Raw genomic sequence first — 26,241 nt, 5'->3', positions numbered from 1 at the left:
TTGTTTTGCTTAGGATAATACTTTCCGGGTCCCTCCATGTTGTCTCAAAGGATAAGAGATCTTTCTTTCTTACAGCTGCATAGTACTCCATTGTGTATATGTACCACTGCTTTTTTATCCATTCATCTACTGATGGACATTTGGGCAGTTTCCAGAGCTTCGCTATTGTAAATAGCGCTGCTACGAACATGGGGGTACATATATTCTTTCTGATTGGTGTTTCAAGCTTCTTAGGGTATATTCCTAGAATATACTGGGATCACTGGGTCAATGGCAGTTCAATTTTTAATTTTTTGAGGTAACACCATAGTGTTTTCTATAGTGGCTGCACCAGTCTGCATTCCCACACCCTCGCCAACACTTGTTGTTTGATGATTTGTTGATGGCAGCCATTCTGACAGGTATGAGGTGATACCTCATAGTTGTTTTAATTTGCATCTCTCTGATGATTAGTGATGTTGAGCATTTCTTCATATGTCTCTTAGCCATTTGTATGTCCTGTTTGGAGAGGTGTCTATTTAGTTCCTCTGCCCATTTTTTAATTGTGTTCTTTGTCTTCCTTTTGTTGAGCTGTATGAGCACTCTATATATATTGGAAATTAACCCTTTATCTGATATATCATTGGCAATTATGCTCTCCCATACAGTGAGTTCCCTTTCCATTTTGATGATTGTATCTTTTGCTGTGCAGAAGCTTTTTAGTTTGATGTAGTCCCGTGTGTTCATTTTCTCCTTTGTTTCTGTTGCCTTCGGTGATGTATCTGAAAATTCTGCTGCATATGATGCTTGAAATTGTGTTGCCTACATTTTCTTCTAGGATTTTTATGGATTCATGGGTCACATTTAAGTCTTTTACCCATTTTAAGGATCCACTCACAAGATGCCAAAGAGATGACCCTTCTTTATTGGTCAAAGGGAGTAGCTAGTTATCCCTCACGTTGAAAGTCATGACTATGAGAATAACATATTTTATCTAGTTAGCCCATATCATGTTGCTTGCAAGTTTGCTGAACTGAAGCAGATTGATCATTGTTCTGCAAAGCTGGAAGATGGCTTGAAGTTTCTGAAATCTGGTGATGCTTGTCATCGCTGGTATGATTTCTGGAAAGACCATCTGTGTTGAGAGCTTCTCCGACTATCCTCCTGTGGGCCATTTTTGTGTTTGTGACACGAGACAGTTGCTGTGGGTGTCACCAAAGCAGTGGACAAGAAGGTAGCTGGAGCTGGCAAAGTCACCAGATCTGCCCAGACTCCTCAAAGACTAAATGAATATTATCCCCAATACCTACCACCCTAGTTTTACTCAGAGGTGAAGAACAATCTCAGAACTATTAGTCTCAGTTGGTCATTTAAATTTAATGATAAAAGTCTGGTTAATGATAGCAATACATCATAAAACCTTCAGAAGGAAAAGAGAATGTTTGTGACCATTTTGGGGGGTGGGGGTGGCAGTTTTTAAGTCAGTAGTTTTTATTTATTTTTCAATTTGCTGTTGTTGTTAATCCTCACCTGAGGATAATTTTTCATTGATTTTTACATAGAATAGAAGGGAATGGAGTGGGGGGTGGTTAGGGGAGAGAGAGAAACATTGATGTGAGAGACATGTTGACTGGTTGCCTCCTGAATGACCCCAACCAGGGATGGGGATCAAACCTGCAACCCAGGTATGTGCCCTTGACTGGGAATCGAACCCTCGACCCTTTGGTCCGGGGTCAGACACGCTAACTGATAAGCCAGATCAGCCAAGGCTAAGTCAGTAGTTTTTAAAATCAGTATATTTGAATAGAAACAAGTTGACCAAAAATCAGTCAAGAAATTTGAGACCCATTAAAACAAAGTTAATGAGAAAAAAAGATAAAGAAGAACAATCTTTTTGTTGCTACCACTTATATCTGGATCTCTACTTTAAGATATTGCACAAGAAAAGAAACTCTTTTTAAGTCTATTTGTAATCATTAACTAAAAGTATACAACTCTGTGGTTATCTTGAACATTGAACTTTTGTAGATTTTTCAGTTATTGAAATTCAACCACTTATTAACATTTGTTTACGAAGTACAGATGATACAGCATATTTTCCCCTGAGTCATCGTGATCAAACGTTCCTTCCTACTGAATCATTTCTTTTTGATCATTTTTTTTCACTTAGCTATTTTATTTTCAATTATTTATTTATGTTTGTTACAGATGTTTCTCCTTCTTCCCCCCCATTGACACCCTCTTCTCTATCTCGCCCACCCCCCCAAATAGCATTGTTGTCTATGTCCATTGGTTATACATATACGCATATAAGTTCTTTGATTTACCTCTTCCCTCCCCCCTGACCACCTTCTCTGAGGTTTGTCAGTCTGTACCCTACTTCTATGTCTCTGGGTTATTGTGTTCATCAGCTTATTTTGTTTATTATATTCCACAAATAAGTGAGATCATGCAATATTTGTCTTTCTCTGATTGGCTTATTTTGCTTAGCATAAGAGATCTTTCTTTCTTATAGCTGCATAGTATTCCATAGTGTATATGTACCACAGCCTTTTTTTTTCTTTATCCACTCATCTATTGATGGACACTTGGGCTGTTTCCAGATCTTAGTAATTGTAAATAGTGCTGCTATGAACATGGGGGTGCATATATTCTTTCTGATGGGTGTTTCAGGCTTCTTAGGATATATTCCTGGAAGTGGGATCGCTGGGTTGATCAATTATTTATAACACACACACACTGAACCACTAAGAAGAGATTTCTGGAGACCATTAAGAAGAGATTTAGGAGAAATCATTTTACCTAAGACCAGCAGAGCTAAGGCCAGAATCCAGGTTTCCTGGCCTGTACATCTTGCAGCCATTCTTGGTGCGGTCTTTAAATATCCATAACAGCCCTGGCCAGTTTGGCTCAGTGGTTGAGCGTTGGCCTGCAGACCAGAGAGTCCTGGGTTCGGTTTCCGCTAGGGGCACATACCACCAATAAATAAATAAATAAATATCCATAACATTTAAAAGAGGGATTCATAGAACACTTCATCCAATAGAATAAGATCATCCCTGAAAACTTGCATATATTTAACACATTCAGATCACATTTTCAGGGCACTAGGAGAGCTTGTGATTTAAAGAAATCCTGGGGTGTAATCCTTAGGTGGAGGGAATCACCACAGTGGTCTTGTCTTTTGTGTAAATAGTATGTATATTAAATCATAAAATCTTCAAGATCTTCTAATCAGACCTTCTATTTCCCAGAGTATATTCTTTCTTCATTGTTCAATTTTCTTAGCCTTTTTGAACTTCAGTTTGCTAACTGGTAAATTGGAATAGAAATACCTATCTCATAGGATTATTGTGAGGATAAATGAGACAAAAATTTTAAAGTACCTAACATAGAAATATATTCCTTATTTAAGAAACCTATGTGAGTCCGGCCAGTGTGGCTCAGTGGTTGAGCTTCGACCCCTGCACTAAGAGGTGGCCGGCTCAATTCCCAGTCAGGACACATGCCCAGGTTGTGGGCCCGATCCCCAGTGGGGGGCTTGCAGGAGGTGGCCAGTCGATGTTCTCTCTCATCGATATTTCTATCTCTCCCTCTCACTACCTCTCTCTCTAAAATCAATAAAGGAGGAAAAAAAAAAAGAAATCTATGTGACATATAAGCTATGTTAACATATAATAGATATGCAGTAAATGTGAGTTCTCTTAATGTCTATCAGTCACTGATAAAAATATTGAAGGTGCTGAAGCTACTGCTGACCCTTTTGGAATGTAGGTAGACATCTTCCTCAGGTTACATCATTCTTTTAATTTCTTTACATATATTTCGTTCTTCAAACAACTAAAGGCCTTGCTAAGTTCAGGATACACTATACCAGCTGTCAATGTAATAATCACATTAAAAAGGAAATTAAATTAGGTTGTCTGGTTTGTTCTTAAAGTACTCATTCTGGCCTGGCTGGTGTAGCCCAGTGGTTTAGCATCAACCATGCACCACAAGGTCGCCGTTTCAATTCCCGGTCAGGGCCCAGGCCCAGGCTGTGGGCCAAATCCCCGGTGGGGGGCATGCAGGAGGCGGCCAATCGATGTTCTCTCTCATCGATGTTTCTATCGCTCCCTCTCCCTCACTCTCTCTCTAAAATCAATAAAGAAGGGGGGGGGAAAGTACTTATTCTGGTTCTTAATGATCATCTTCCTTTCAAAACTGCAAAGATGTTCTTCATTTAGCAAAACTTTCTAGATCTTTTCAGTGGTTAATGTCAGACTTGATCTGATTTTCAGCATCTTTCTATTAAAAGAATTAAGGCATTTGCCCCATCCAGTCTTTTGATACTTTTGCAATTCTCAGTGATTCCAAAAGACTTCAGATAATGGTTCCCCAGTTACCCCCGTTAGTTCTTTCAGAACCTATTTTGGGCTACAGAAAATTCTCTGACATTTATTCCACCCTTGCCAATGTATACTGTAAACAGTCAAGTCTCCAAAACTCCTGCTCTCCCTTGCCCAAAGAATAATTAATATTGACAGTTCATTTGAATCAGTACATATTTGTTACTCTTATATTTATTGCCCCTGTTCTTGGGTCCTACTTTTGTATTCCACTTTTTTACTGTCTTTTGTGTTTTATTTTAATCCTCACCTGAGGATATTTTTCCATCAATTTTTACATAAAATGGGGTGAAGGGAGAGGGAGAGAGAGAGAAACATCGACGTGAGAGAGAGACATCTATTGGCTGCCTCCTACACGACCTCAACCCCGGCGGGGAACCAGTGTTTACTTCATGTTTCTGTCCTCTTGATGTTCCTTGGGTTCATCCCAAGGCCTAAATAATTTTAACCCTGTGATAGGCACACTGAAAAGTGTGGAAGTCCATCTATGGTTATCTTCTTATTGGATGATAACTGAATAAATGTCCTAATAAAATTTATATATTTTTCAATGTTAATAATCCAGTGGTATATGTACCACTGCTTTTTTATCCATTCGTCTACTGATGGACACTTGGGCTGTTTCCAGATCTTAGCTATTGTAAATAGCACTGCTATGAACATGGGGGTATGTATATTCTTCCTGATTGGTGTTTCAGGCTTCTTAGGGTATATTCCTAGAAGCGGGATCACTAGGTCAAATGGAAGTTCAATTTTTAATTTTGTGAGGTAACACCATATTGTTTTCCATAGTGGCTGCACCAGTCTGCATTCCCACCAGCAGTGTACTAGAGTCCCCTTTTCTCCACACCCTCGCCAACACTTGTTGTTTGATAGGATGCCCTGATTTTAAAAGAATACTTACTGTGCTAGGGGAAGTGCATAATGAGAAGTTGTTGTCTAATGAATATTGAGTTTCAGTTTTGCAGGATGAAAAAGTTCTAGAGATTGGCTGCACAACAATGTGAATATGTCTAGCACTACTGAACTGTATGAAATGGTTATGATGGTACATTTTACAACATGTGTTTTGTTTTGTTTTTTGCCACAATGCAAAAAAATTGCTTTAAAATATTATTACATAAATAATACCTGATACTTATGGAAAAATCAGAAAATACAGAAAAGGAAAATAAAGAAAATCAAAATCACAATCCTAAGCTAAGGTCGACATTTTGTTGCATAAATGCATAAATTATATATGCGTAGGTTCACATTGAATAAGCTATTTTATAACCTGACTTTTTCCAAGTTTACACTATTTTTAGCCATATTATAAGTTCTGTGTTCTTAATTAAAAACCCAGAGGGGTAGGATATTTCACATTTCTGTGAACTCTAAGGCCTTAAACAGAAGTGAACCTGCACGTTTAGGGATGCATACCCCTCCACTGACGCTTCTCTCTTCAGATCACGTGTCCACAGGAGAAGGAAAGGCTCCTCCACTCCTGGGCTCAGCTCTGCTGACATCTTCAGTAGTTCCTTTTAGATATGCTCACACCTAGAGAGGCTTCTGGTACTTGTGTGAACTGGCGAATCTACTTGTCCCTGGTCTCCTCGGTCACATGTCTATCCCTTGGGATCATGTAAACGAACCTTTGAGCAAGGTTAACGATTAAATTGTTGGGATGAAAGGTCAGATCTACCTTAAGCTGTAACGTCAGAATGGGAGAAGACACATCACTACTCACCTTCCACCGCCTCTGAGGAAATAAGTAAATAAGAAACAACACAATCATACGGGAGTCTTCACTTCAAAAACACTCCAGGAATCATGCTGGATACATTCTGCAACTCTACTTTTTGGGTGAGAAATTATACTTTTCTTCTTCCCAAACTCAGAACAAGTAGTAGATTAGCCTAGAGTGGCCAGTATAAGAACCAGAAAAGTTAGATATGCAGTTGGTCTAAAGCTTAGGGTATTTTTTAAATGAAAGAATGTCATAATATCTCCAGAGGATATTCTATGTGGGAGAAGTAATATATTTATTTCATAACATATGTTTATTGTATCCCAGACTTTTCTTGGACAAGCTATCCACAAAATTGCCTCTCAAAAGAGAAATAGGGACATGGCTTCAAATCCCACCCGTGTTAGGAGTGGGAATTGTGTAATCTGTGGGGTAGCAGGAAGAAGAGAAGGTTCATGATTGAGTCCGGTCGAGAGATGTTGGTGCTGAAACAATAATGTGGTGAACGGGAAATTAGTGATACGGACCGGACGTTGAGGCCAGGGATGCAAATCTGGGCATCATGAGCACTGAGACACATTTTTGAAACATTAGAGCAGAGAATTTCAAGATAAACAGGGTGAGCAACAAAACTAAATGGTTTAGTGGAAGAGAGAATGAGAAAGGACCTTGGATTTAGTGACATTGGAGAAAATGTGGTCTACAAACTCCTGGCATCAGCACCAGAATTACCCAGACTGTCAAAATCGTTTAAGTGTCTCAGATAAGTCTTCTTAATTCTGAAGTTAGATAACCTTATGGAGAGATCAGAAGAGCAGGAACATCCCAATTTTAGGAAGAACTTGGGCCCCAAGGCTCTCTAGGCCAGGGAACAGATACCCTAGGAAGGTGGGCTTAATAGGCCAACCTGGAGAATTCTCTCTGAGAATTATCTGGCAGGTCATCTTGATCAGGGCACCTCAACCTTTCTTTAAAGAGTCTGTTTAGTTGTACAAAACAATTAAAATATATTTATTGGGAGAGAAAAATCTGCCCTCACATGACTCAGGACTACCACCTTCAACTTATAAGAAACTTCTCTTCATTGCAGAATGCAAAGACTAGTACAGAATTTGCTGAGAGAAAAATGATCATTGCCGCTTCTGTGCTGAACCGCCCTCGGGTTCTGCGTAAGCCCTTGGGCTCTGACATAATCTCTCTGGCATCTAAATGTCATAGTATGACTAAGCATTCTACCAGCCTGCAGTTTTGAATGTCTTCCAGTGAGTTCATTTAGTGCTAAAGACTAGAATAAGTTGTTTTTATATCCCAAGGAACTATTCTCCCCTTTGGGTTGGGGAATGGTCCCTCTTCTTCCCACATGGCAAATGCAGTGGTAAAGTTTAGTCAGAATAGCTGGTGGGGAAATTCGCTTAGAATCACAGGAAGAAAGATCCTTAGAAGTTGCATTGCCCAAAAAAGTCACTAAACATAATCAAGTGGTGAATTTATATCGATGGAGATGAATAGAAAAATACAGCTAGTTAAAGGGTCAGGCTGGATGTAGATACAGAATTTAGTTAAAATTGTTTGGAAACAGGTTGGGATGGAGGGTGTGAGCTAGGGCTGGTCTTCTGTCTTTAGACACATGTAGCCAATGATCCTTACATTTTGGTCCCCCAGAATTCTTCACTGCTGGATAGCCCAGAGGCGGACCTGCCACTTTGTTTTGAGCAAACTGTTCTGGTGTGGATTCCCTTGGGTTTCCTTTGGCTCCTGGCCCCTTGGCAGCTTCTCCATGTGTATAGATCCAGGACCAAGAGATCTTCTATAACCAAACTCTACCTTACTAAGCAGGTATGGTAACCCCAGTGTTTTCTAACTAATTCCTTGGTGCACCATAGAGACATTTTCTTGGTGGTTCAAGTGTCTTCTTCCCTGTCTTTAACCAGCCTTCCCAGGTGCTGTGGTCTCAGGTAGAACCACGTTCTGAATGTCTCTCTCTCTCCACCTGCCCTATGCCTCACTGGTCTCTTGCAATATTTCTTAGTTAAGGTGACTTTGATTTTTGCAAAAGAAGAGTGGCTTAGAAATCTTATGGGTAGTGGACACCCTGAAAACCAATAATGGGTACTCACTCAAATATGTAGTTGTTGCCTTTTTAGTATTAGAGAAGAGAACATGGGATTTCCTATCTTTGAGCTGTTTTAATATATCAGGAGACTGTAATTCAGTTGGCACCTACCGTGAGGCGAAATGAACCATATGATATGTCCTCTGCCCCAATAAGGCAACCAAGCCACCATCGCTCATCTCTCCACACTTGGATCTGAAATAGGGCTTTCACTCCCCCAGAGTCATCCATAAGTTGAGATGATCCATCAGAGGAGAGGGAGGACGGTGGGTGCTCCCAGTGACTTGCCTGAGTAGGGAAACGATGGAAATGACAGGGGGCAGGAGAGAGCCCAGGAGGAATCAGGGGAGGAGCCCCTCAGCCAGCTGCATTGATTAATGCAGAAAACATCCGGTGGAAAATAAAGACCCTCAACTGAGATTGCTACCTCAGAAAACCCACCATTGCTTCTTTTCACTAGGTTTTCCCCCATCCGTCCTGATCTTTAAGCAGGCTTTTAGAAAGGCAAATTAGACGCGGAGTTCTGTGAGCATACGCACCAATGACCTCAGGGTGCCTGCTCTCTACAAGGAAGGAAGAAAGGAACTGGGCCAAAGGAGGTGGGATTTGCACTGACTGACGCTCAGAGATTTTTATTTCCCTAATGACTAATAACGTTGAGCAGCTTTTCATATGTTTTTGGCCATTTGTAAACCTTCTTTGGGAAAACGTTTTCTTTGAATAAACCCTTTGCCCATTTTTTTTTTTTTTTTTAATCCTCACCCGAGGACATTTTTCCATTTTTTGTTCAGATAGAGTGGGAGGGAGAGGAAGACAGAGAGAGTGAGAAACATCGACATGAAAGGGACACATCGAGTGGTTGCCACCCGCACGACCCAACCAGGGCCGGGGACAAACTGCAACCGAGATACGTGCCTTTAGCCAGAACCGAACCCGGGTCTCCCTGGACCGCAGGCTGACGCTCTAACCGTTGAGCCAAACCGGCCAGGGCCCTTTGCCCATTTTTTAATTGGGTTATTTGTGTCTTTTTATTGTTGAGTTATAAAGAGTTCTTTATCTTCCGTATCTATATATCACTTCAAATGGTGAAGAAAACTTTTCCCAGAAGCCCCCTCAAGCTAGTTTCCACAAGCTGTCCCCAACTTCTCTGTGGCCAGAATTGTGTCATATGTCCATGATTAAAGCAGCCACAGGCCAGGGGAATGGGGCCATTATAACTGGTTTTAACTCACCTCATGGGGTTGGAAATGGGTCCAGTTTCCACCTAACCACATGGCTGAGCTGAGTAGGGCAGATGTTTTACAAAGGGGGGGTTCTGTCGAGAAGAAGAGAATGGCTTGGAAGAGGCAGGTCTACCAGTCAGGGTCCCAGCGGGAAACAGGTGGCGGAAGCAAAGCAGGATACCATGAGGTGGTTGTATTTACAGAGGGGCCTGGAGCTTAAGCAGCAAACTTACTACTCTGAGCTTGAAGGAACAGGAGTGGGGAGTGAATCTGGGGGGCAGACAGAAGATACAAGCACAGCGACCAGTAATGCCTATCTCGACCCCCGTCACTGTTGCCTTTCCTTGTGTGTTCTGAGCCATGGTTTTCTCTGCTTTTACCTGTCACTATTGACATGTTTGCTTTTTGTCTTCTAAAATGTATCTGGTCTACTGAGCTCACCTTTATTCATTCATATTCTCACTGCTATTACAGATTTATTTCTTGAGTACTTTACTATCATTTCAATGAGGTGGGGATGGATGGGCGATAAATGTACTAAACCTGGCATCTTAGACAGGAAACTCCTGTCTTTTTCAATGTCTGCTTTAAAATATAATTGAACTCATTGTATATGCAGTTTTGTAGTCTACTTTTTTTTTTAACTTCTGATGATATAAAAAGCATTTCCTTGTGTTAACATTATTCTTTTAAAATTTCATTTATTGATTTTGAGAGAGAGAGAGAAACATTGATGTGATGTTTCACTTATTTATGCATTCATTGGTTCATTCTTGTATGTGCCCTGACAGGGGATCAAACTCTCAACCTTGGCATATCCAGACAATGCTCTGACCAACTGAGCTACCCGGCCAGGGTTAACATTATTCTTAAACCCAATTTTGATGACTAAAATTGTTCATTACTTGAGTATACCATAACCTTTTTAACAACTCTTGCAGCATTGACTCCTCCCAACAAACTTCTCCACCATTGTTTTGGGGTTATTTTAAGTTTTATAAGTTCCTCACTATTAAAAATGAGACTCCAGCTAACATTCTTGTGCACAAATATTCGCCTGAAATTCAGATTATTTCTTCAGAATAGATTCCTAGAAGTAGAATTACCATATCTGGAAGATTTCTGTCAATTTATAGTCTCACCAAAAGTGTGTTAAAATGCATTTCTCTGCACCTTTGCTAGCATTATGTAATATGTTTTTCTTTAATTTTATATGCAAAATAGCATCCTATTATTTTATTTTGCATTTCTATATGTACTGATACAATTGATTTATTTTTCTCTTTAAATCCTCACTTGAGGACATTTTTCCATTGATTTTTTTTCAGATAGAGTAGGAGGGAGGGAGAGAGAGAGAAACATCGAAGTGAGAGAGACATATTAATTGATTGCCTCCTGCATGACCCCAAACAGGGCTGGGAATCGAACAATCAAGATATGTGCCCTTGACCAGGAATCGAACCCATGACTCTTCAGTCTGTGGGTGGACACTCCAACTGCTGGGTCAAACTGGCCAGGGCCTAATGCAATTGATTTTTTAAAATTTGTTAAGATTATTTTTTCTTCTGTGAATTGTCTATTCATATCACTTACTCATATTTTTAAAATGGAGGGGAGTTAGTGTATTTAACTTTTTATCTTTTTATAGATCATTTACAGAGGGTTATACAATTTAAAATGTACATAAAAGTACATGATGCTCTAGTCACTCATTCCTGCTTGAGTTGGCAGCCATCAGATAACTCATGCTTGTACAAATAACCACCTACATACATTTTTATTTTTAATCCTCACCTGAGGACATTTTTTATTTCTTGTTCAGATAGAGTAGGAGGGAGAGAGAAGGAGAGAGAGAGAGAGAAACATCAATGTGAAAGGGACACATCGAGTGGCTGCCACCCGCACGACCCAACCAGGGGGCCGGGGACAAACTGCAACCTACGCACGTGCCCTTAGCAGGAACTGAACCCGGGTCTCTCTGGACCGCAGGCCGATGCTCTCACCGCTGAGCCAAACCGGTTAGGGCTACCTACATACATTTTTTCACACAAATTTAATATCATATAATATATATATATATATATATACACACACACACACACACACACACACACACACACATATGCTCTTTTGTATCTTGAAGATTTTTCTGTTTAGCACATAAAAATTTGCTTCTTTCTTTTTATTGGCTACTTGGGATACTGTTATTTGGATATACCATAATTTATGTGCCCTAATGATAGAAATGTAGGTGGTTTTTAATCTTCCACCATCATAAGCAAGGTTGTAATAAATAGTTTTGTACATATGAGTGTGTCTGTAAGATAAACTATTAGAAATGAAATTACTAGGTTAAGCATATGTGAACTTGAAAATTTTAACGATAGTATAAATTTCCCTCCATTGAGGTTTTCCTCTAACCAACTTTTTATTATCAAACTTTTTGATATTTGCTAATCAATTAAGTGAAAAGCGGTATGCCATAATTTGAAATTGCACTCCCATTAATGAGGTTAAACATCTTTTCATGTGTTTAAAAGCCTTCTGTGTGTTTTTTCTTTAAATTATCCATTTATAGTCTACTTTTTGAATTGGTTGTTAGTTTTTAGAAATTGCCTTGTAGTACTATATAATGTAAATTAGTCCTTTTTGATATGGACTACTTCACATATTTCTTATCAATTTTTATGAGCTTAATATGTGGAAGCCCATGGCAAGGCCCCTTTCTTTTCCTTGGCCTTGGAGTGGTGTGCTTGTTGGTATGCTCTTTACCTAGTCATCCTCAAGGATGGGTGCTTTAGCTCCAGCTTGCTCTATTTTATCGCCTAATTTACCTAAAGGCAAACATAACTTACCACTTCAAAAGCAATTATTTTTCCCCAAGAACCAATTCACTGTCTCATGTGAGGAAAGCACACTACTATGTAGCATATTATATACTTGAGAAACATGCATTCCCCTTATTAACGTGTTTTTTACTCTAGCCTCGTTAAATAATAGCACTAGTCCTATAGTTAAAAGTGATTCATCTCCCTCCCTGGCTGGCTTTCGTCATAAAGGGCCCAGTATCTTTGCCCGAGTCATCCTGGAGGAATGAGACATGGGAATGAGTAGCAATGGGAGTAGAAAGGGTAGGCAAGATAGTTTTAAAAATCTTCATTTTGAGGGTTAACATACTGGTGGGCCTCCATAGCAGAGGTAGTAATTTTCCATCCTGTTGGGTGAGTGGTCCTTTAGAACAAGACAATATGTATCATGTCTCATGAGCTCATAGAACAATATTGATTGGCTTGGAGTCATTTTAGGATGATAGAGTTGCAGTTGTTTGCAATGTTAACTTCAAGGGTTATATGGGGGAAAGGTTGGGACTGGTGACTAAAGAAAGGTAATAGTGCCTTCCAACTGAGGTGGGGGAATCCTCCTTTTATTTATTTATTTTTTTTTTTTTAATTTTTTTTTTTATCCTCACCCGAGGACATTTTCCCATTTTTTTGTTCAGGTAGAGTGGGAGGGAGAGAGAGGAACAGAGAGAGAGAGAGAAACATCGATGTGAAAGAAACACATCGAGTGGCTGCCACCCGCACGACCGACCAGGGCCGGGGACAAACTGCAACCAAGGTACATGCCCTTAGCGGGAATCGAACCCGGGTCTCTCAGGACTGCAGGCCGACGCTCTAACCGCTGAGCCAAACCGGCCAGGGCGGAATCCTCCTTTTAAATCTATTGCCTTAGTTATCTATTCTGTGCAACCAATTACATCAAAATGAAGCAGCTTAAAACTAAACAATTTTTATCTCACAGTTTCCCTGCGTCAGGAATTTGGTAGCAGCTTATCTGGGTTCTACTTCATGGTCTCTCATGAAGTTATGTGGGGACTAAGGTCATCTGGAATTTTTATTGTGGCCAGAGGATCTGATTCTAAGATAACTCACTCACATGACTGTTGGCAGGAGGTCCCAGTTCCTTACCAAGTGAACCTCTCCATAGAGCTACTTGAATGTCCTCATGATGGGGCTGGTAGCTTTCCCTGCAGTGAGTGATCTAAGAGAGAGAACAGGAGAAAGCCACATTGTTTTCCGGGACCTCACCTTGGAAGTCACACACTGTCACTTCCACCACATTCTGTTCATTAGAAGCAAATCACTCACTTCACACTCAAGGAAGGGGAAGTTTTTGAAGGGAAGAATACCAAAGAATCTGTGGACTTATTTTAAAACCATCACACTCATCCTTCAAAACACTTATCATAGCATACTTTGAACTATATTTCATTGATTGAACTTCATGTATCCATTTATGCCAGAGATATTTATTGAGTGTGTTATCTGAATCACTGCTACCATTTTTACCATCTGTTACTGGGACTATTTTATTCTAAAGAATTATATCCTCCTAACAGTGGTCTTTTCTTCTGCCCAGGTTCTTGTCGGATTACTTCTTATTCTAGCAGCCATAGAGCTGGCCTTTGTACTAACAGAAGACTCTGGACAAGCTGCCGTCCCTGTCATTAGATACACCAATCCAAGCCTCTACCTGGGCACATGGGTAAGGCCCATCAACACTTCTGCCCTGTGTATCTTATCTCTATTTGCAGTCATCTGGCTGAAATTTACTCTTTTGGAATGAAATAAAGTCCAAGGTCATCTGCCTTTTTAAAGGGACCTGTGATGAGGCAAAGCTTGATTGTAATGGGGCAAAACACATTTTAGCTTTTCATCTTCTTTGAACACTAGTCTATAGAGCCTTCTCCTTAGGGTAAGTACTAGCTTTAAAGACTAAGATATGTACCTTATGCTCTCATATCTTGCCATCTAAGGATATGTGAAATTTGGGCTTATTGATATAAAATAATTTTCTTAATTTCTGTAAATATTACTTTTAAATTGATTGATTGTAGACTGCAATCAATGGATCAGAGGGTCTAGAGTTGTTTGTATAAACTTGATGACAGAAACTGATGTTTCTTCTGCAAGCATGTTTTTTGGGTACTGACTATCCAGTGTTTTAAAGGCAATTGAACTAGATGCCATCATTTTAAAAGAGGAAGATGCTTCATAATAATTTAGATTTCAAGTCTTTCTTGAAAAATCAGAATGTCTGGCCTACATTCCCACAGAGCCATGGTCAACTAAGATTGAGTAGCACTTGTCTCCATGAGACTAAGCATGTGCTCAGTACAGTCACCCACACCCTGCTTAGTAACAAGGTCTGCCTGACCCATTTGTTAACACTGCTTGGAACAAACAAAGAAGGGTCTAGGTGGTGGTGTGCTGCAGCCGGCTCACAGAGCTGACTGTACATCTCTTCCCGAGCCTGCAACTAGGACATCAGGCTGGAACTTGAAACCCACCACAGTGGCAGTGGGAGTATTTATACCACGGAAATTGGCAACTGCTACACATGGCTCCCCGCCCTCCCCACCAAGAATATTGGTTTACTAGCCCAGGTAGAAATCATGGCTCCCCACCCCCACCAGAATATCGGTTAACTGAGTTTAGGAAAACAACATTTAATTAATTATAACTAAGTGAGATTTACAAGGGAAGTTGTTTTTATTAACTGCTTAGTCTGTGATACTATTAGAAAATCACGACACAGACACCTTGCACCAGTCCAGCAGAATCTGCCTCTACCACCCCACTACTGTGGTGCCTGAAGTTAATTTCCTTGGGTCTTGAAAAGGTTTTTCTGGCTCCCAAAGTAACTCCATTAAAATGCAGATGGTGACCCTCTGCCTTCTTTGCTAGCTCCCCACCCAGGTGTGGTGAGTAGAGATGGGGTGGGGAAGGGATCCAAAGGAGAGCGTGGAGACTCAGAAAAGAGAACGTCGGGTGGTATCAGGGAGGAAATCTACAATCTGGCCTTTATATGCTTTCTGCCTGGCCATACTAAGTACGATGACCTCTATCCCTCCTTTCTTCCTTTGTTTTCTGACATCCTTTTGCCTCTTGTCCTCGGCTAATGACAATATTTTTCAGAACTTGTTGTGAATGTCTCTCTAGCTTCTGGTTATGCTGATCCAACATAGCAGGCGATGGTGCGTGCAGAAGGACTCTTGGTTCCTGTCCCTATTCTGGATCCTCTCAATACTCTGCAGCACTTTCCAGTTTCAGACGCTGATCCGGCTGCTCTTACAGGTGAGGAGGAAGGAGGGCGACATGAGGGGAACTGCTCGGCAGCTCCTCAGTCAGAGCCAATGGCATACAGTAGGTTGAACTCCGGGATAGAATTGTATTTAAGGGATTTGATACAGGCTTTAATTACAAATACTGACATATGTGGGCTGTTTAGATTTAATTTGGATAAAAGGTTCATTTTCTCTTTGTTCTCTCTTTCGTTTTGCCACAGGGCAGCGATTCCAGCCTTGCCTACTCCGGCCTGTTCTTCATCGGCTATGCGTTCCAGATCCTGACCCTGGTCCTGTCAGCATTTTCAGAAAAAGATGGCTCATCGGAGGTGAGACTTAAAATAGAACCACCTCATAGATTATTTAATTGGATGGCAACTTGACAAACATAAGGTGTCAAGGTCTAGGTGTCTAAGTCGCATGGAGGTCCCCCGAGCCCAGAATACAGTAGTACAGACCATTTTACGGCATAGGAAACAGAAGTGGCTAGAGTCTGGAAGTATGGGGTTTGACGTTGACCCACCGATCTTTAGCATAGACAGTTAATCCATACATCTATGCCAGAGGTCTGATTATCATTCAGCGGATGATCTTAGGGTCTCCAAATAAATACATGGCTACTTTATTATCATATTTAGTTTCTAGAACAACATTAAATCAGCTTCTGATTTTAAGAGTCCAGTGGAGTTCCTGTTCCCAATTGATTGATTTTCTGTTTTTGTGTGTGTGTGTGTTTTGCAGAATCCATCTCTCACGGCTTCATTTCTGAGTAAAATTACCTTTAGTTGGTACGACAGGTAGGAAATGCCTGTAGAATGAGTTGTCTCTATCCCCATCTCCTCACTCTTATGAAAGTGATGGAAATCTTAATTTTTCAAAATGCCTCCTGTGGCCTCCATTTTTCTTCTTCTTAGGGTCAGAGAATGTTAAAGCTTAGGGGTCAGTTTTGTTGCGTCCCTTCTAGGCAGACTGGGACACGAGCAGAGGATGGAGGGAGACCTGCTCTTGGTAGCCTGGGGTTCCCTGGAGAAAAGGAAGCTGTAAGGAAAGGAGGCAGCAGAACAGGAACAGGGATCTGGGGGCAGACAGGGCGGGCAGATTTGGAGGATAAGGGATGAATTAGTTGGCCTGGGCTCCCAGAGGATCTGGAGCAAACATTTCTGTCCTTTGTGTACCACAGACCCTTTTGCCTGGTAACACCCAGATAATGTTTCCAACGCATAAAACAAAAGGCATAGGATTATAAAGGAAAACAAATAGATTGAAATATACCCACCTAAATATATATATATTTTTAAACCAAATGTGTGATGTAATAATTACAAGGGCTTCTTTCTTAATGTATTAACTAATAAGATCTGGTGATGGGTCTGTTAACGACCATAGCTTCATGGTAGTGATGAGCATACATAAGCCATGGGAGTATCTGTGATTTCTCCCAGGGACAAAGGCGCGGGTACTCCTGTTTACAACTCCGGTTGGTTGCCTTTGCTCGTATTAGAAGGAAAGGCTAGCTATCAGCTAGAAGCTATTAAAAATAAAGACATGATTTATTTTCCATTTTCCATCCATTTTCTCAAGTCCTAGGTTGAGGAGATCTGATCTAGAGAATATGGAGGTGGCCTCCAGGTCTGCTCAGGTCCTTAAGGACATCGTGGAGGCCCCTTCAGGAGATGCCCGAGCAGCAGAGAGGCAGCCAGTGTTTGAGGAGGAAGGAGCAGGAGCAGGGGGAGGTGATGCTCCATTAGCTTTTAATTCAGTAGCGCCCCTTCCCTTCTCTTCTCTTGTCTTCTACCTTCTTCCGTTACCTCACCTGGTCCCTTTCCTGTTCCCCCCATTCTTCCGTCAAGGCCAAAGGATCAGGAGGTGGGATGTTGAAGCAAGGGAGAGGTCTCGTTCTTTTATCCCTCCATCCCAGAACTGGGAGGCGGGCTTTGATAGAAGCATCCAGGAGACAGCCTCTAACCCAGCCCTATAGTCTCAGCCTCTGGGTCGCTCTTATTCTAGCATTGTTCTGAAAGGCTACAAGCAACCTCTGACACTGGAAGATATCTGGGATGTTGATGAACAGAGTAAAAGCAAGATACTAGTCAGCAGATTTGAAACGCACATGGCAGGGGAGCTGCTGAAGGCCAGGCGGGCACTCCAGAGACGGCAGCAGAACGCCCGGCACTCCAGAACCAGGCTGCATGATCTGAACAAGAACCAGAGTCAAAGCCAGGATGTCCTAGTCCTGGTAACTTTCCCATGAGGGTCTGTACAAATGTGCTGCATGTCTCAGGCAAGAAGACATGGATGGTGAAGCTTTCCTCACATTTTTTTATATCACTTTATACTTTGCAGTGTATTTTGTATTATTATTCATATTCATAATACTAATAATACCTTGGTGATGGATACATAGGGGTATAGTGTACTGTTGGGTATATTTGAAATTTTCTTTTAATAAAATGTTTTTTAAAATAGAAAGATAAAATAAAATACCTTAGCATTACTAGAATTTGTACCTTGGTGGAATTTAGCATTCGCAGTTAATTCACTTACTTTTTTTACTTGAAATGTTTATTGAGGGCCACTGGGTGTCACCAAACCTACACAAAGAAGGCAACAGGGCTCGGGCTTAAAACGAGCTGCCAGTGTGGGACAGTCATATACACCGCAGCTCTGTGAACACTGTTGTTTGGTGTTGTACCTAGGAAGAAGCTAAAAAGAAAAAAAAGAAGTCTGGGACCACAGAAGACTTTCCTAAGTCCTGGTTGATCAAGACCCTCTTCAAAACTTTCTACATCATAATCCTGAAATCGTTCCTGCTGAAGCTGGTGCACGACGGGCTGCTGTTCCTGAACCCCCAGCTGCTGAAGTGAGTCTGGGCCGCGCGGTCCAGCCTTGTGTCTGCAGGCAGGAGCTGATCATTAAACTCTCAGTTTTTAAGATGCTCACGGTTTCCTCCACCTTACAGTGCTGTGCTTGTGAAAAGCGCAAGGCAGCTTTCAAAAGCTAAGGTGATGAATCCTTTGGCCCTGCCTCTTTTCCACATTTTCCCTCAGCCCCTACCCCACAGGAAGCCAGATCCTTGTTAGGGACTCTTTCCTGTTAAATGAAACTGCTGTGGGCCCAGCCAAGTCCAAGAGGGGGGCAGCATACCCCAGGAGGGCCTTGTACCTCTTGTCTGTAACCTCATGGCTCCACAGCCTCTGTCTTCAAGGGGAGGTTCGGGTTAATCATGACAAGACCTAACAGTCTGCCTGGATCTATGGAATAAACTATCCTCCAGAAGCCCTTCTAAATCATTCTGGATACATGTCCTAATTCCTTTCAGGCTCCAGGGATGAATGGACTTGCCCCACACAGCCTGTTTCACCAGGGGCTGGAGGGAGACAGGGGGACAGGGAGATAGCGGTAGCTCTGTGGTCATTCATAGTCCCGCCAAACAGCCCTGGCTCACCAACCCGAAGCTCTTCCTGCTGCCTTCGAACCACACAAGAGCACCGGCACAGCTGTGGCACTCAGTCCTCCAACAGCAGTGGAAAATTCTGGGCACTTCCGTAACCTACAGGGCGGGTAGGGTGGCTGGCTGTGCACAAGGAGCGTGGACACCTCGGGTGCCGGGTGCCCACCACTGACTCGGTTTTGCTTTGGCAGGTTGCTGATCTCCTTCGCAAACGAGGATGACCCCTATGTGTGGATTGGGTATCTCCTTTCAATCCTCTTCTTCACTGTGGCCCTCATCCAGTCCTTCTGCCTTCAGTCTTACTTTCAACTGTGCTTCACGCTGGGCATAAAAGTACGGACAACCATTATGGCTTCTGTATATAAAAAGGTAAGTGGGCTTCCATGGCTGGCTTGGCTCAGCGGGTGGAATATCCGCCCCCGGAAGGAAGGGTGGCAGGTTCTATTCCAGTCAAGGGCACGTACCTGGGTTGCAGGTTCAATCCCAGCTCTAGTCAGGGTCGTGCAGGAGGCAACCAATCAATGTGTCTCTCTCACATGATGTTCCCCTCTCTCACTCTCTCTTCCTCTCCCTTCTTCTCTCTCTAAAAATAAATAAAGAGCCCTGGCTGGTTTAGCGCAGCAGTTAGAGCGTTGACCTGTGGACCAGAGAGGTTCCCGCTAAGGGCACATACCTCGGTTGTAGTTTGTCCCTGGCCCCAGTTGGGGTCATGTGGGTGGCAACCAGTCGATGTGTCTCTCTCATGTTGATGTTTCTCTCTCTTTCTTCCCCCCTCTCTCTCTCCCACTCCATCTGAAGATAAATGAAAAAAAAAAAAAAAAGTCCTCAAGTGATGATAAAAAATTTTTTTTAAATAAAGAAAAATAATTTTTTTTTAATGATGATTTTGCTTATCTTCCCTCTGATGTGTTGCTTTTAATGTTTAACTTTCTCAGGACATGCCCTGGCCAGTTTGGCTCAGCGGTTAGAGCGTCGGCCTGCGGTCCGGAGAGACCCGGGTTCGGTTCCCGCTAAGGGCACGTACTTCGGTTGCAGTTTGTCCCCGGCCCTGGTTGGTCGTGCGGGTGGCAGCCACTCGATGTGTCCCTTCATGTCGATGTTTCTCACTCTCTCTCCCTTCCTCTCTCTCCCTCCCACTCTATCTGTACAAAAAATGGAAAAATATCCTCGGGTGAGGATAAAAAAAAAAAAAAAAAAAAAACTTTCTCAGGACAACTGTATTTTTCTTATATTCTAGATACCAAAGTGAAGTCTCATTTTTTCCCTTAAATGAAAATACAGTCAGTTATATCTTAATAAGGAAGAAATAAATAAAAAGAAATGGAAATATAATAGTTATGATCAGTGACTATAAGCCTGAAGAGAAAATTCATACATGAGGAGACAAGAATTTTTATAGGTCAGAACATCAAACAGTTGTCTTTTCTTCCACCACTAGACAATTCCATCACAGTGATCTCTCTGTTGTGGTCCTGGGTTTCTCCTTTGCTTTCCTCTCTTACAACAGCACGTGTCTTTGTCTTCCCTCAGTAGATGTTGACTTGTCAAGAGACCCAGACAGGTAATTCAGATTTCTTTAGGTCAGAAGTCTGATCAAGTCCTTGGAACTCCCAGAAACCCTCACCCTGGCATTTGCCTTCTCCCAAATTAATGTCCTAATCCCCTTATTCCTTCTGGAGATACTGGATTTCTGGTTTGCAGGATTTTAGGTCACTAATTAGGCTGCCTCAGCCATTTCTACTCATGTACACCTTAACAGTTGTGATGATTTGTTCTCACTATTTTGATTCTTAATATATTCCAGGTTTTGCACCTGTTACAATCCATAAGGAATTTGTAAAATAGAGCTCTTAAGGAGACAAATAAATATTGCTAATAGAATAGAATTTAAAATGGACTAATTTCCTATGTTTAAACAATGCTTTGTTTATGAAATGTTAAGAAACATTTTTCACATCGATTATCAATCCATAGCTCTGTGAGATAATTGCATTGTTCTTATTTTACAGAGAAGTAAGGCTTAGGTCTATTCAATGCCTACAATCACATAGCCGAGACCAGCCCCCAGACAAAGGCTATTGGGACTAAATCAATGACTTTTTCACTTCATTGAGAGTTACTGAGAAAAGAAAAGTGATTACCTTAAAGGGTAATTAGATGTTACTTTTTTCCCCCCTTTTCCATACCAAAGGGGAGGCATAGAGGTAGACTTATTTCTCTAGAACTTTGGTAACCTAACATTTTAGAAAATTTTCCTTTTTACTGTACAATCAAGAATCCTGGTATATCCCAAAGAAGAATGTATTGGTAGATTAAGATGACCATAAAACTTATAGGAGAAGCATTGGGATGACTATCTAGGGCCACTTGTAGACCATACACTGTCTTTGTGGAAATTAGGAGAAGGCTCTCCTTCTTCCAGTAACGCCACCTCCAACCCTAGTTCCTTAGCTGGAGTGTGTTTGTGCCAGGCGTTGTTGTAAGGGATAGACCTGTTGGTATCAGCCTTCTGATCTCTTTCACATGAGAACAGGGTGCCCATACTATAAGAGTCAGGTGTCTAGACATTGCCTACACATTTTTGACAATAAACAAGTCAGTTTGCTTCAAATGTGTGAACCCTGCAGCTTTCCTCTCCATTCTAAGATCTCTGCCCTTTTTGGGAATGGTTGCAACCTCCTCATTAGAGTATGGCTCCAAATAACATTGTCACATCAAAAGTCTACAAGGCCAGAATCAATACATGCTTCCTCTCTTCATCCCTCCGTTTGATCCATCTTTCAGTATTCGGTTCACTACTCTGCACCATGTGAAACAGTAGTGAAATGGACAGAGGGTGTCCTTGTCCTCACAGAGCTTACATCTGGTGGGGAAATAGAAAACAAAACAATTATAGCTCAGTGTGATGAATGTGATGGCAGAGGTAAGCACAGGATGTTATGGGAGTACATGGGAGGGGTATCGAACCCAGGCATAAAAGTCAGGGAAGTCTCAGAACATGTCCTTTCTAAACTGACACTAAAGGATAAATAGGAATTTTCTGAGCAAAGAAGTGGGGGGGGGGTTGGAGAAGGTGAGAATAGCAGGATAGAATTGAGAGAACACTGTATAAAATTTGGAGGCAAGAAGGCACAGCCCCTTGAAAAAGTTGTGTCCATGTGGAGCCCATCCTTCTGCTGTGTTCTCACCTCCTGAGTTTCCCCTTTTACTTCCCAGTATCCTTGGCCTTGTTCACGGGTCCCAATCTCTATCTTTATCTTTAGGCACTGAGCCTATCCAACCGGGCAAGGAAGCAGTACACCGTTGGAGAAACAGTGAACCTGATGTCTGTGGATGCCCAGAAGCTCATGGACGTAACCAACTTCATCCACCTGCTGTGGTCAAATGTTCTGCAAATTATCTTATCCATCTACTTCCTGTGGGTAGAGTTAGGACCCTCAGTCATAGCTGGTGTTGGGGTGATGTTGCTCCTAATCCCAGTTAATGGGATAATTGCCACCAAGAATAAGACTATTCAGGTAAAGAAACAGTCACTCTACGGATATACACACCTTCTTCAAAGTCTAAAGTCTTTTGTTCATTTTATTCTAATTCTTGGTGGGAGTGGGAGGCAAGGCAAAGTTGATGGAAGACTTTCCACCATCACTAATGAAAGTGGCTTTCTCTATCTTCCTTTTTCATGTTCTAACCGCCTGTAGGGTTTATATACTCTATCTTCATTCATGTTAGAGGGAAGAGCCTGATTGGAGAGAGAAGAGCTGTTCAGGGATCCCGAACAGAACTCTCCCTCCCTGCTCCACTGGGCCTTTAGAACCGTGATTATTGGCCCTGTTTCTTCATCCTAACAATACAAACCAACCACACAGAGCAGTCACATGAGTGACTCAAACTTAAGCCTAAATTCTAGCAATCAACCTTGCTATCTCTAGGTGGACAGTCCTTAGCTCTGCCAGGAATCATAGGCTGGGTGGATGGACTCAGTGATGTACATGAGTTATTCATTCGTTTTGCATTCAGTTACCAATTATTTAAAAAATATTTATCGTACATCCTGCTTTTCTGGGAACACAGCAGCAAGTTAGACAGGCGCTTGTTCTCGTGGAGCTTACATTCTACTTGGGGTGGAAAGACAGGCCACAAGCAAACAAAAGCAAAGAAGAAAAATATTAGGTCATGATAAGTACTATACAGAAAATTAAATGGGGTGATGTGATAGTGAGTGGGTGGATGGTTGTTTTAGATTACGGGGTGAGGAAAGGCCTTCCTGAGGATATCTGAACTGAGCTCTGAACAACACAAGCTTGACCATGAATGAGCAAGCCCTGAGAAAAACAACCTGGGGAGAGGCATAGTCAGGCCAAGGTTGTGGGGGCAGAAACGAGGTTGGCATGTTCAAGGATCAGAAAGAAGGTAGGTGTGGCAGGGACAGAGTGGGCAAAGAGGAGAGTGGGAGGGACACATCCCATCACTGGGCACATCACTCTCTTACCAGGGGATGGCCGTATGTGCCACCGAGACCTACTCGCTGCAGCAAATCTGGACCCTCTCACATGGAAGTGTGTTTTGTTTTTGTTTTACTTTTTCCTGGCAGGTAAAAAATATGAAGAAGAAAGATAAACGTTTGAAGATCATGAATGAGATTCTCAATGGAATCAAGGTGAGAAGCTGAGAGTATAGATGGCCTTCCTCTGTGTGCAATGACGATAGCTCTGGGGTCTTGATGTTAACAAACCTGGGTGGAGATTGTGGATTTCTGCTTCTAGGCCTGTGTGTGTCACATGACTCCTGATTCATCTACCCACAAGTCTGCTGTTTCTTCTCCTATCCCTTTCTGGCCCTCTTTTGGACCGTGATTTCTATTTATTTACCTTAAGTGGTTTGTTTTGTTTTTACATTACCTTGCAAATTGTTGAATGTACACAAAAGTAGACAGAATGATATACTCAACCCCCTGGACATCACCAACTTTAGCGATAATCAACATGACCTAGCTAGTTTCATCTATATATAACCCCACCCCCACCCCCACTTCATGCCCTGCTAAATTATTTTAAAGCAAATCCCAGATGATCTTGTCATTTCATTAGTAAATACTTTCTATATATTTCTAAAAGAAAGATTTGGTTTTTAAACATACCCACAATACCATTATTACACCTAAAAAAAATTAGCAATCATTTTTTGGTACTATTGAATCTCCCCAATTACCTCATGCATCTCTCTCTTCATATGTCTCTTAGCCATTTGTATGTCCTGTTTTGAGAGGTGCCTATTTAGTTCCTCTGCCCATTTTTTAATTGGGTTACTTGTCTTCCTTTTTTTGAGCTGTATGAGCACTCTATATATTTTGGAAATTAACCCCTTATCTGATGTATCATTGGCAATGATGTTTCCCATACAGTGGGTTCCCTTTCCATTTTGATGGTTATTTCTTTTGCTGTGCAGAAGCTTTTTAGTTTGATGTAGTCCCATGTGTTCATTTTCCCCTTTGTTTCTATTGCCTTAGGTGATGTGTCAGTGAAAATTCTGCTGGATATGATGTCCGAAATTTTGTTTCCTACATTTTCTTGTAGGATTTTTATGGATTCACGAGTCACATTTAAGTCTTTTATCCATTTTGAGTTTGTTCTTGTGTATGGTGTAAGTTGGTGGTCTAGTTTCACTTTTTTGCATGTAGCTGTCCAATTTTTCCAACATCATTTATTAAAGAGGCTGTCTTTACTCCATTGTATGCTTTTGCCACCTTTGTCAAATATTAATTGAACATAATGTCTTGGGTCAATTTCTGGGTTCTCTGATCTGTTCCACTGGTCTATATGCCTGTTCTTATGCCAGTACCAGGCTGTTTTGATTACAGTAGCTTTGTAGTATAACCTGATATCCAGTATTGTGATCCCACCTACTTTGTCCTTCTTTTTCCACATGGCTGTGGCTATTCGAGGTCTTTTTTGGTTCCATATGAATTTTTGAAGTATTTGTTCTAGTTCTGTGAAATATGTCATTGGTATTTTGATGGGGATTGCATTGAATCGATAGATTGCTTTGGGTAATATGGACATTTTAATGGTGTTAATTCTTCCAATCCATAAACAAGGTATGTGGTTCCTATTTTTTATATCTTCCTCTATTTCTTTTTTCAATGACCTGTAGTTTTCTGCAAATAGGTCCTTTACTCCTTTGGTTAAGTTTCTTCCTAGGTATCTTAATTTTTTTGCCATGATGGTAAATGGGACTGTTTTTTTAGTTTCTCTTTTTGTGGGTTCATCATTGGTGTATAAGAATGCAGTCAATTTCTTGACGTTAATTTTGTATCCTACTACTTTGCCAAATTCATTTATTAAGTCTAGTAAATTTTTGATGGAGTCTTTGGAGTTTTCTACGTATAGTATCATGTCATCTGTGAATAATGACAGTTTCACTTCCTCCTTTTCAATTTGGATACCTTTTATTTTTTCTTCATGTCTGATTGCTGTGGCTAAGACTTCCAGTACTATGTTAAATAAGAGTGGCGAAAGTGGGCTTCCCTATCTTGTTCCTGTTCTTAAGGAAAATGCTTTTAGTTTTGCCCATTAAGTATGATGTTGGCTGTAGGTCTTTCAGATATGGCCTTTATTATGTCGAGATATGATCCCTCTATTCCCACATTGCTGAGAGTTTTTATCAGAAATGGGTGCTGGATTTTGTCGAATGCTTTTCAGCGTCTATTGATATGATCATGTGGTTTTTATCTTTCATTTTGTTTATGTGGTGTATCACATTTATTGATTTAAGAATATTGTACCAGCCTTGCATCCCAGGGATGAATCCCACTTAGTCATGTTGAATAATTTTTTTGATGTATTGCTGGGTGCGATTTGCTAGTATTTTGTTCAGAATTTTGACATCTATATTCATCAGAGATATTGGCCTGTAGTTTTCTTTCTTTGTAGTATCTTTTTCTGGTTTTGGAATTAGAATTATGCTGGCCTCATAAAACGAGTTTGGAAGTCTTCCTTCTTCTTGAATTTTTTGAAATAGTTTGAGGAGAATGGGTGTTAGTTCTTCTTTGAATGTTTGGTAAAACTCCCCGGTGGAGCCGTCTGGGCCTGGGCTTTTGTTTGCTGGGAGAGTCTTGATTACATCTTCAATTTCCTTAGTTGTTGTTGATTTGTTCAAGTTTTCTATCTCTTCCCAGTCCAGTTTTGGGAGACTATGTGTTTCTAGAAATTTGTCTAGTTTTCATAGATTGTCA

The 26,241-nt window shown here is 41.2% G+C and overlaps 1 protein-coding gene across 1 annotated transcript in view; it reads left to right on the top strand.

Moving 5' to 3' along the window:
* Window positions 1-6,179: 6,179 nt before the first annotated feature.
* The window catches only part of ABCC2 (ATP binding cassette subfamily C member 2), a 56,045-nt gene continuing 35,983 nt past the window's right edge, over window positions 6,180-26,241 (top strand). The window contains exons 1-11 of the mRNA XM_036265468.1: window positions 6,180-6,212; window positions 7,759-7,932; window positions 13,852-13,977; window positions 15,435-15,569; window positions 15,781-15,888; window positions 16,301-16,356; window positions 17,567-17,795; window positions 18,256-18,419; window positions 19,202-19,379; window positions 22,274-22,528; window positions 23,602-23,667. Coding sequence (XP_036121361.1) covers window positions 6,180-6,212; window positions 7,759-7,932; window positions 13,852-13,977; window positions 15,435-15,569; window positions 15,781-15,888; window positions 16,301-16,356; window positions 17,567-17,795; window positions 18,256-18,419; window positions 19,202-19,379; window positions 22,274-22,528; window positions 23,602-23,667 — 1,524 coding nt within the window. The remainder of the gene's footprint in view (window positions 6,213-7,758; window positions 7,933-13,851; window positions 13,978-15,434; window positions 15,570-15,780; window positions 15,889-16,300; window positions 16,357-17,566; window positions 17,796-18,255; window positions 18,420-19,201; window positions 19,380-22,273; window positions 22,529-23,601; window positions 23,668-26,241) is intronic.

Source organism: Molossus molossus, unplaced genomic scaffold, assembly GCF_014108415.1.
Source record: "Molossus molossus isolate mMolMol1 unplaced genomic scaffold, mMolMol1.p scaffold_m16_p_17, whole genome shotgun sequence".
In the NCBI taxonomy this organism is placed as follows: Eukaryota; Metazoa; Chordata; class Mammalia; order Chiroptera; family Molossidae; genus Molossus; species Molossus molossus.
This window is presented reverse-complemented; position numbering and strand designations above follow the sequence as displayed.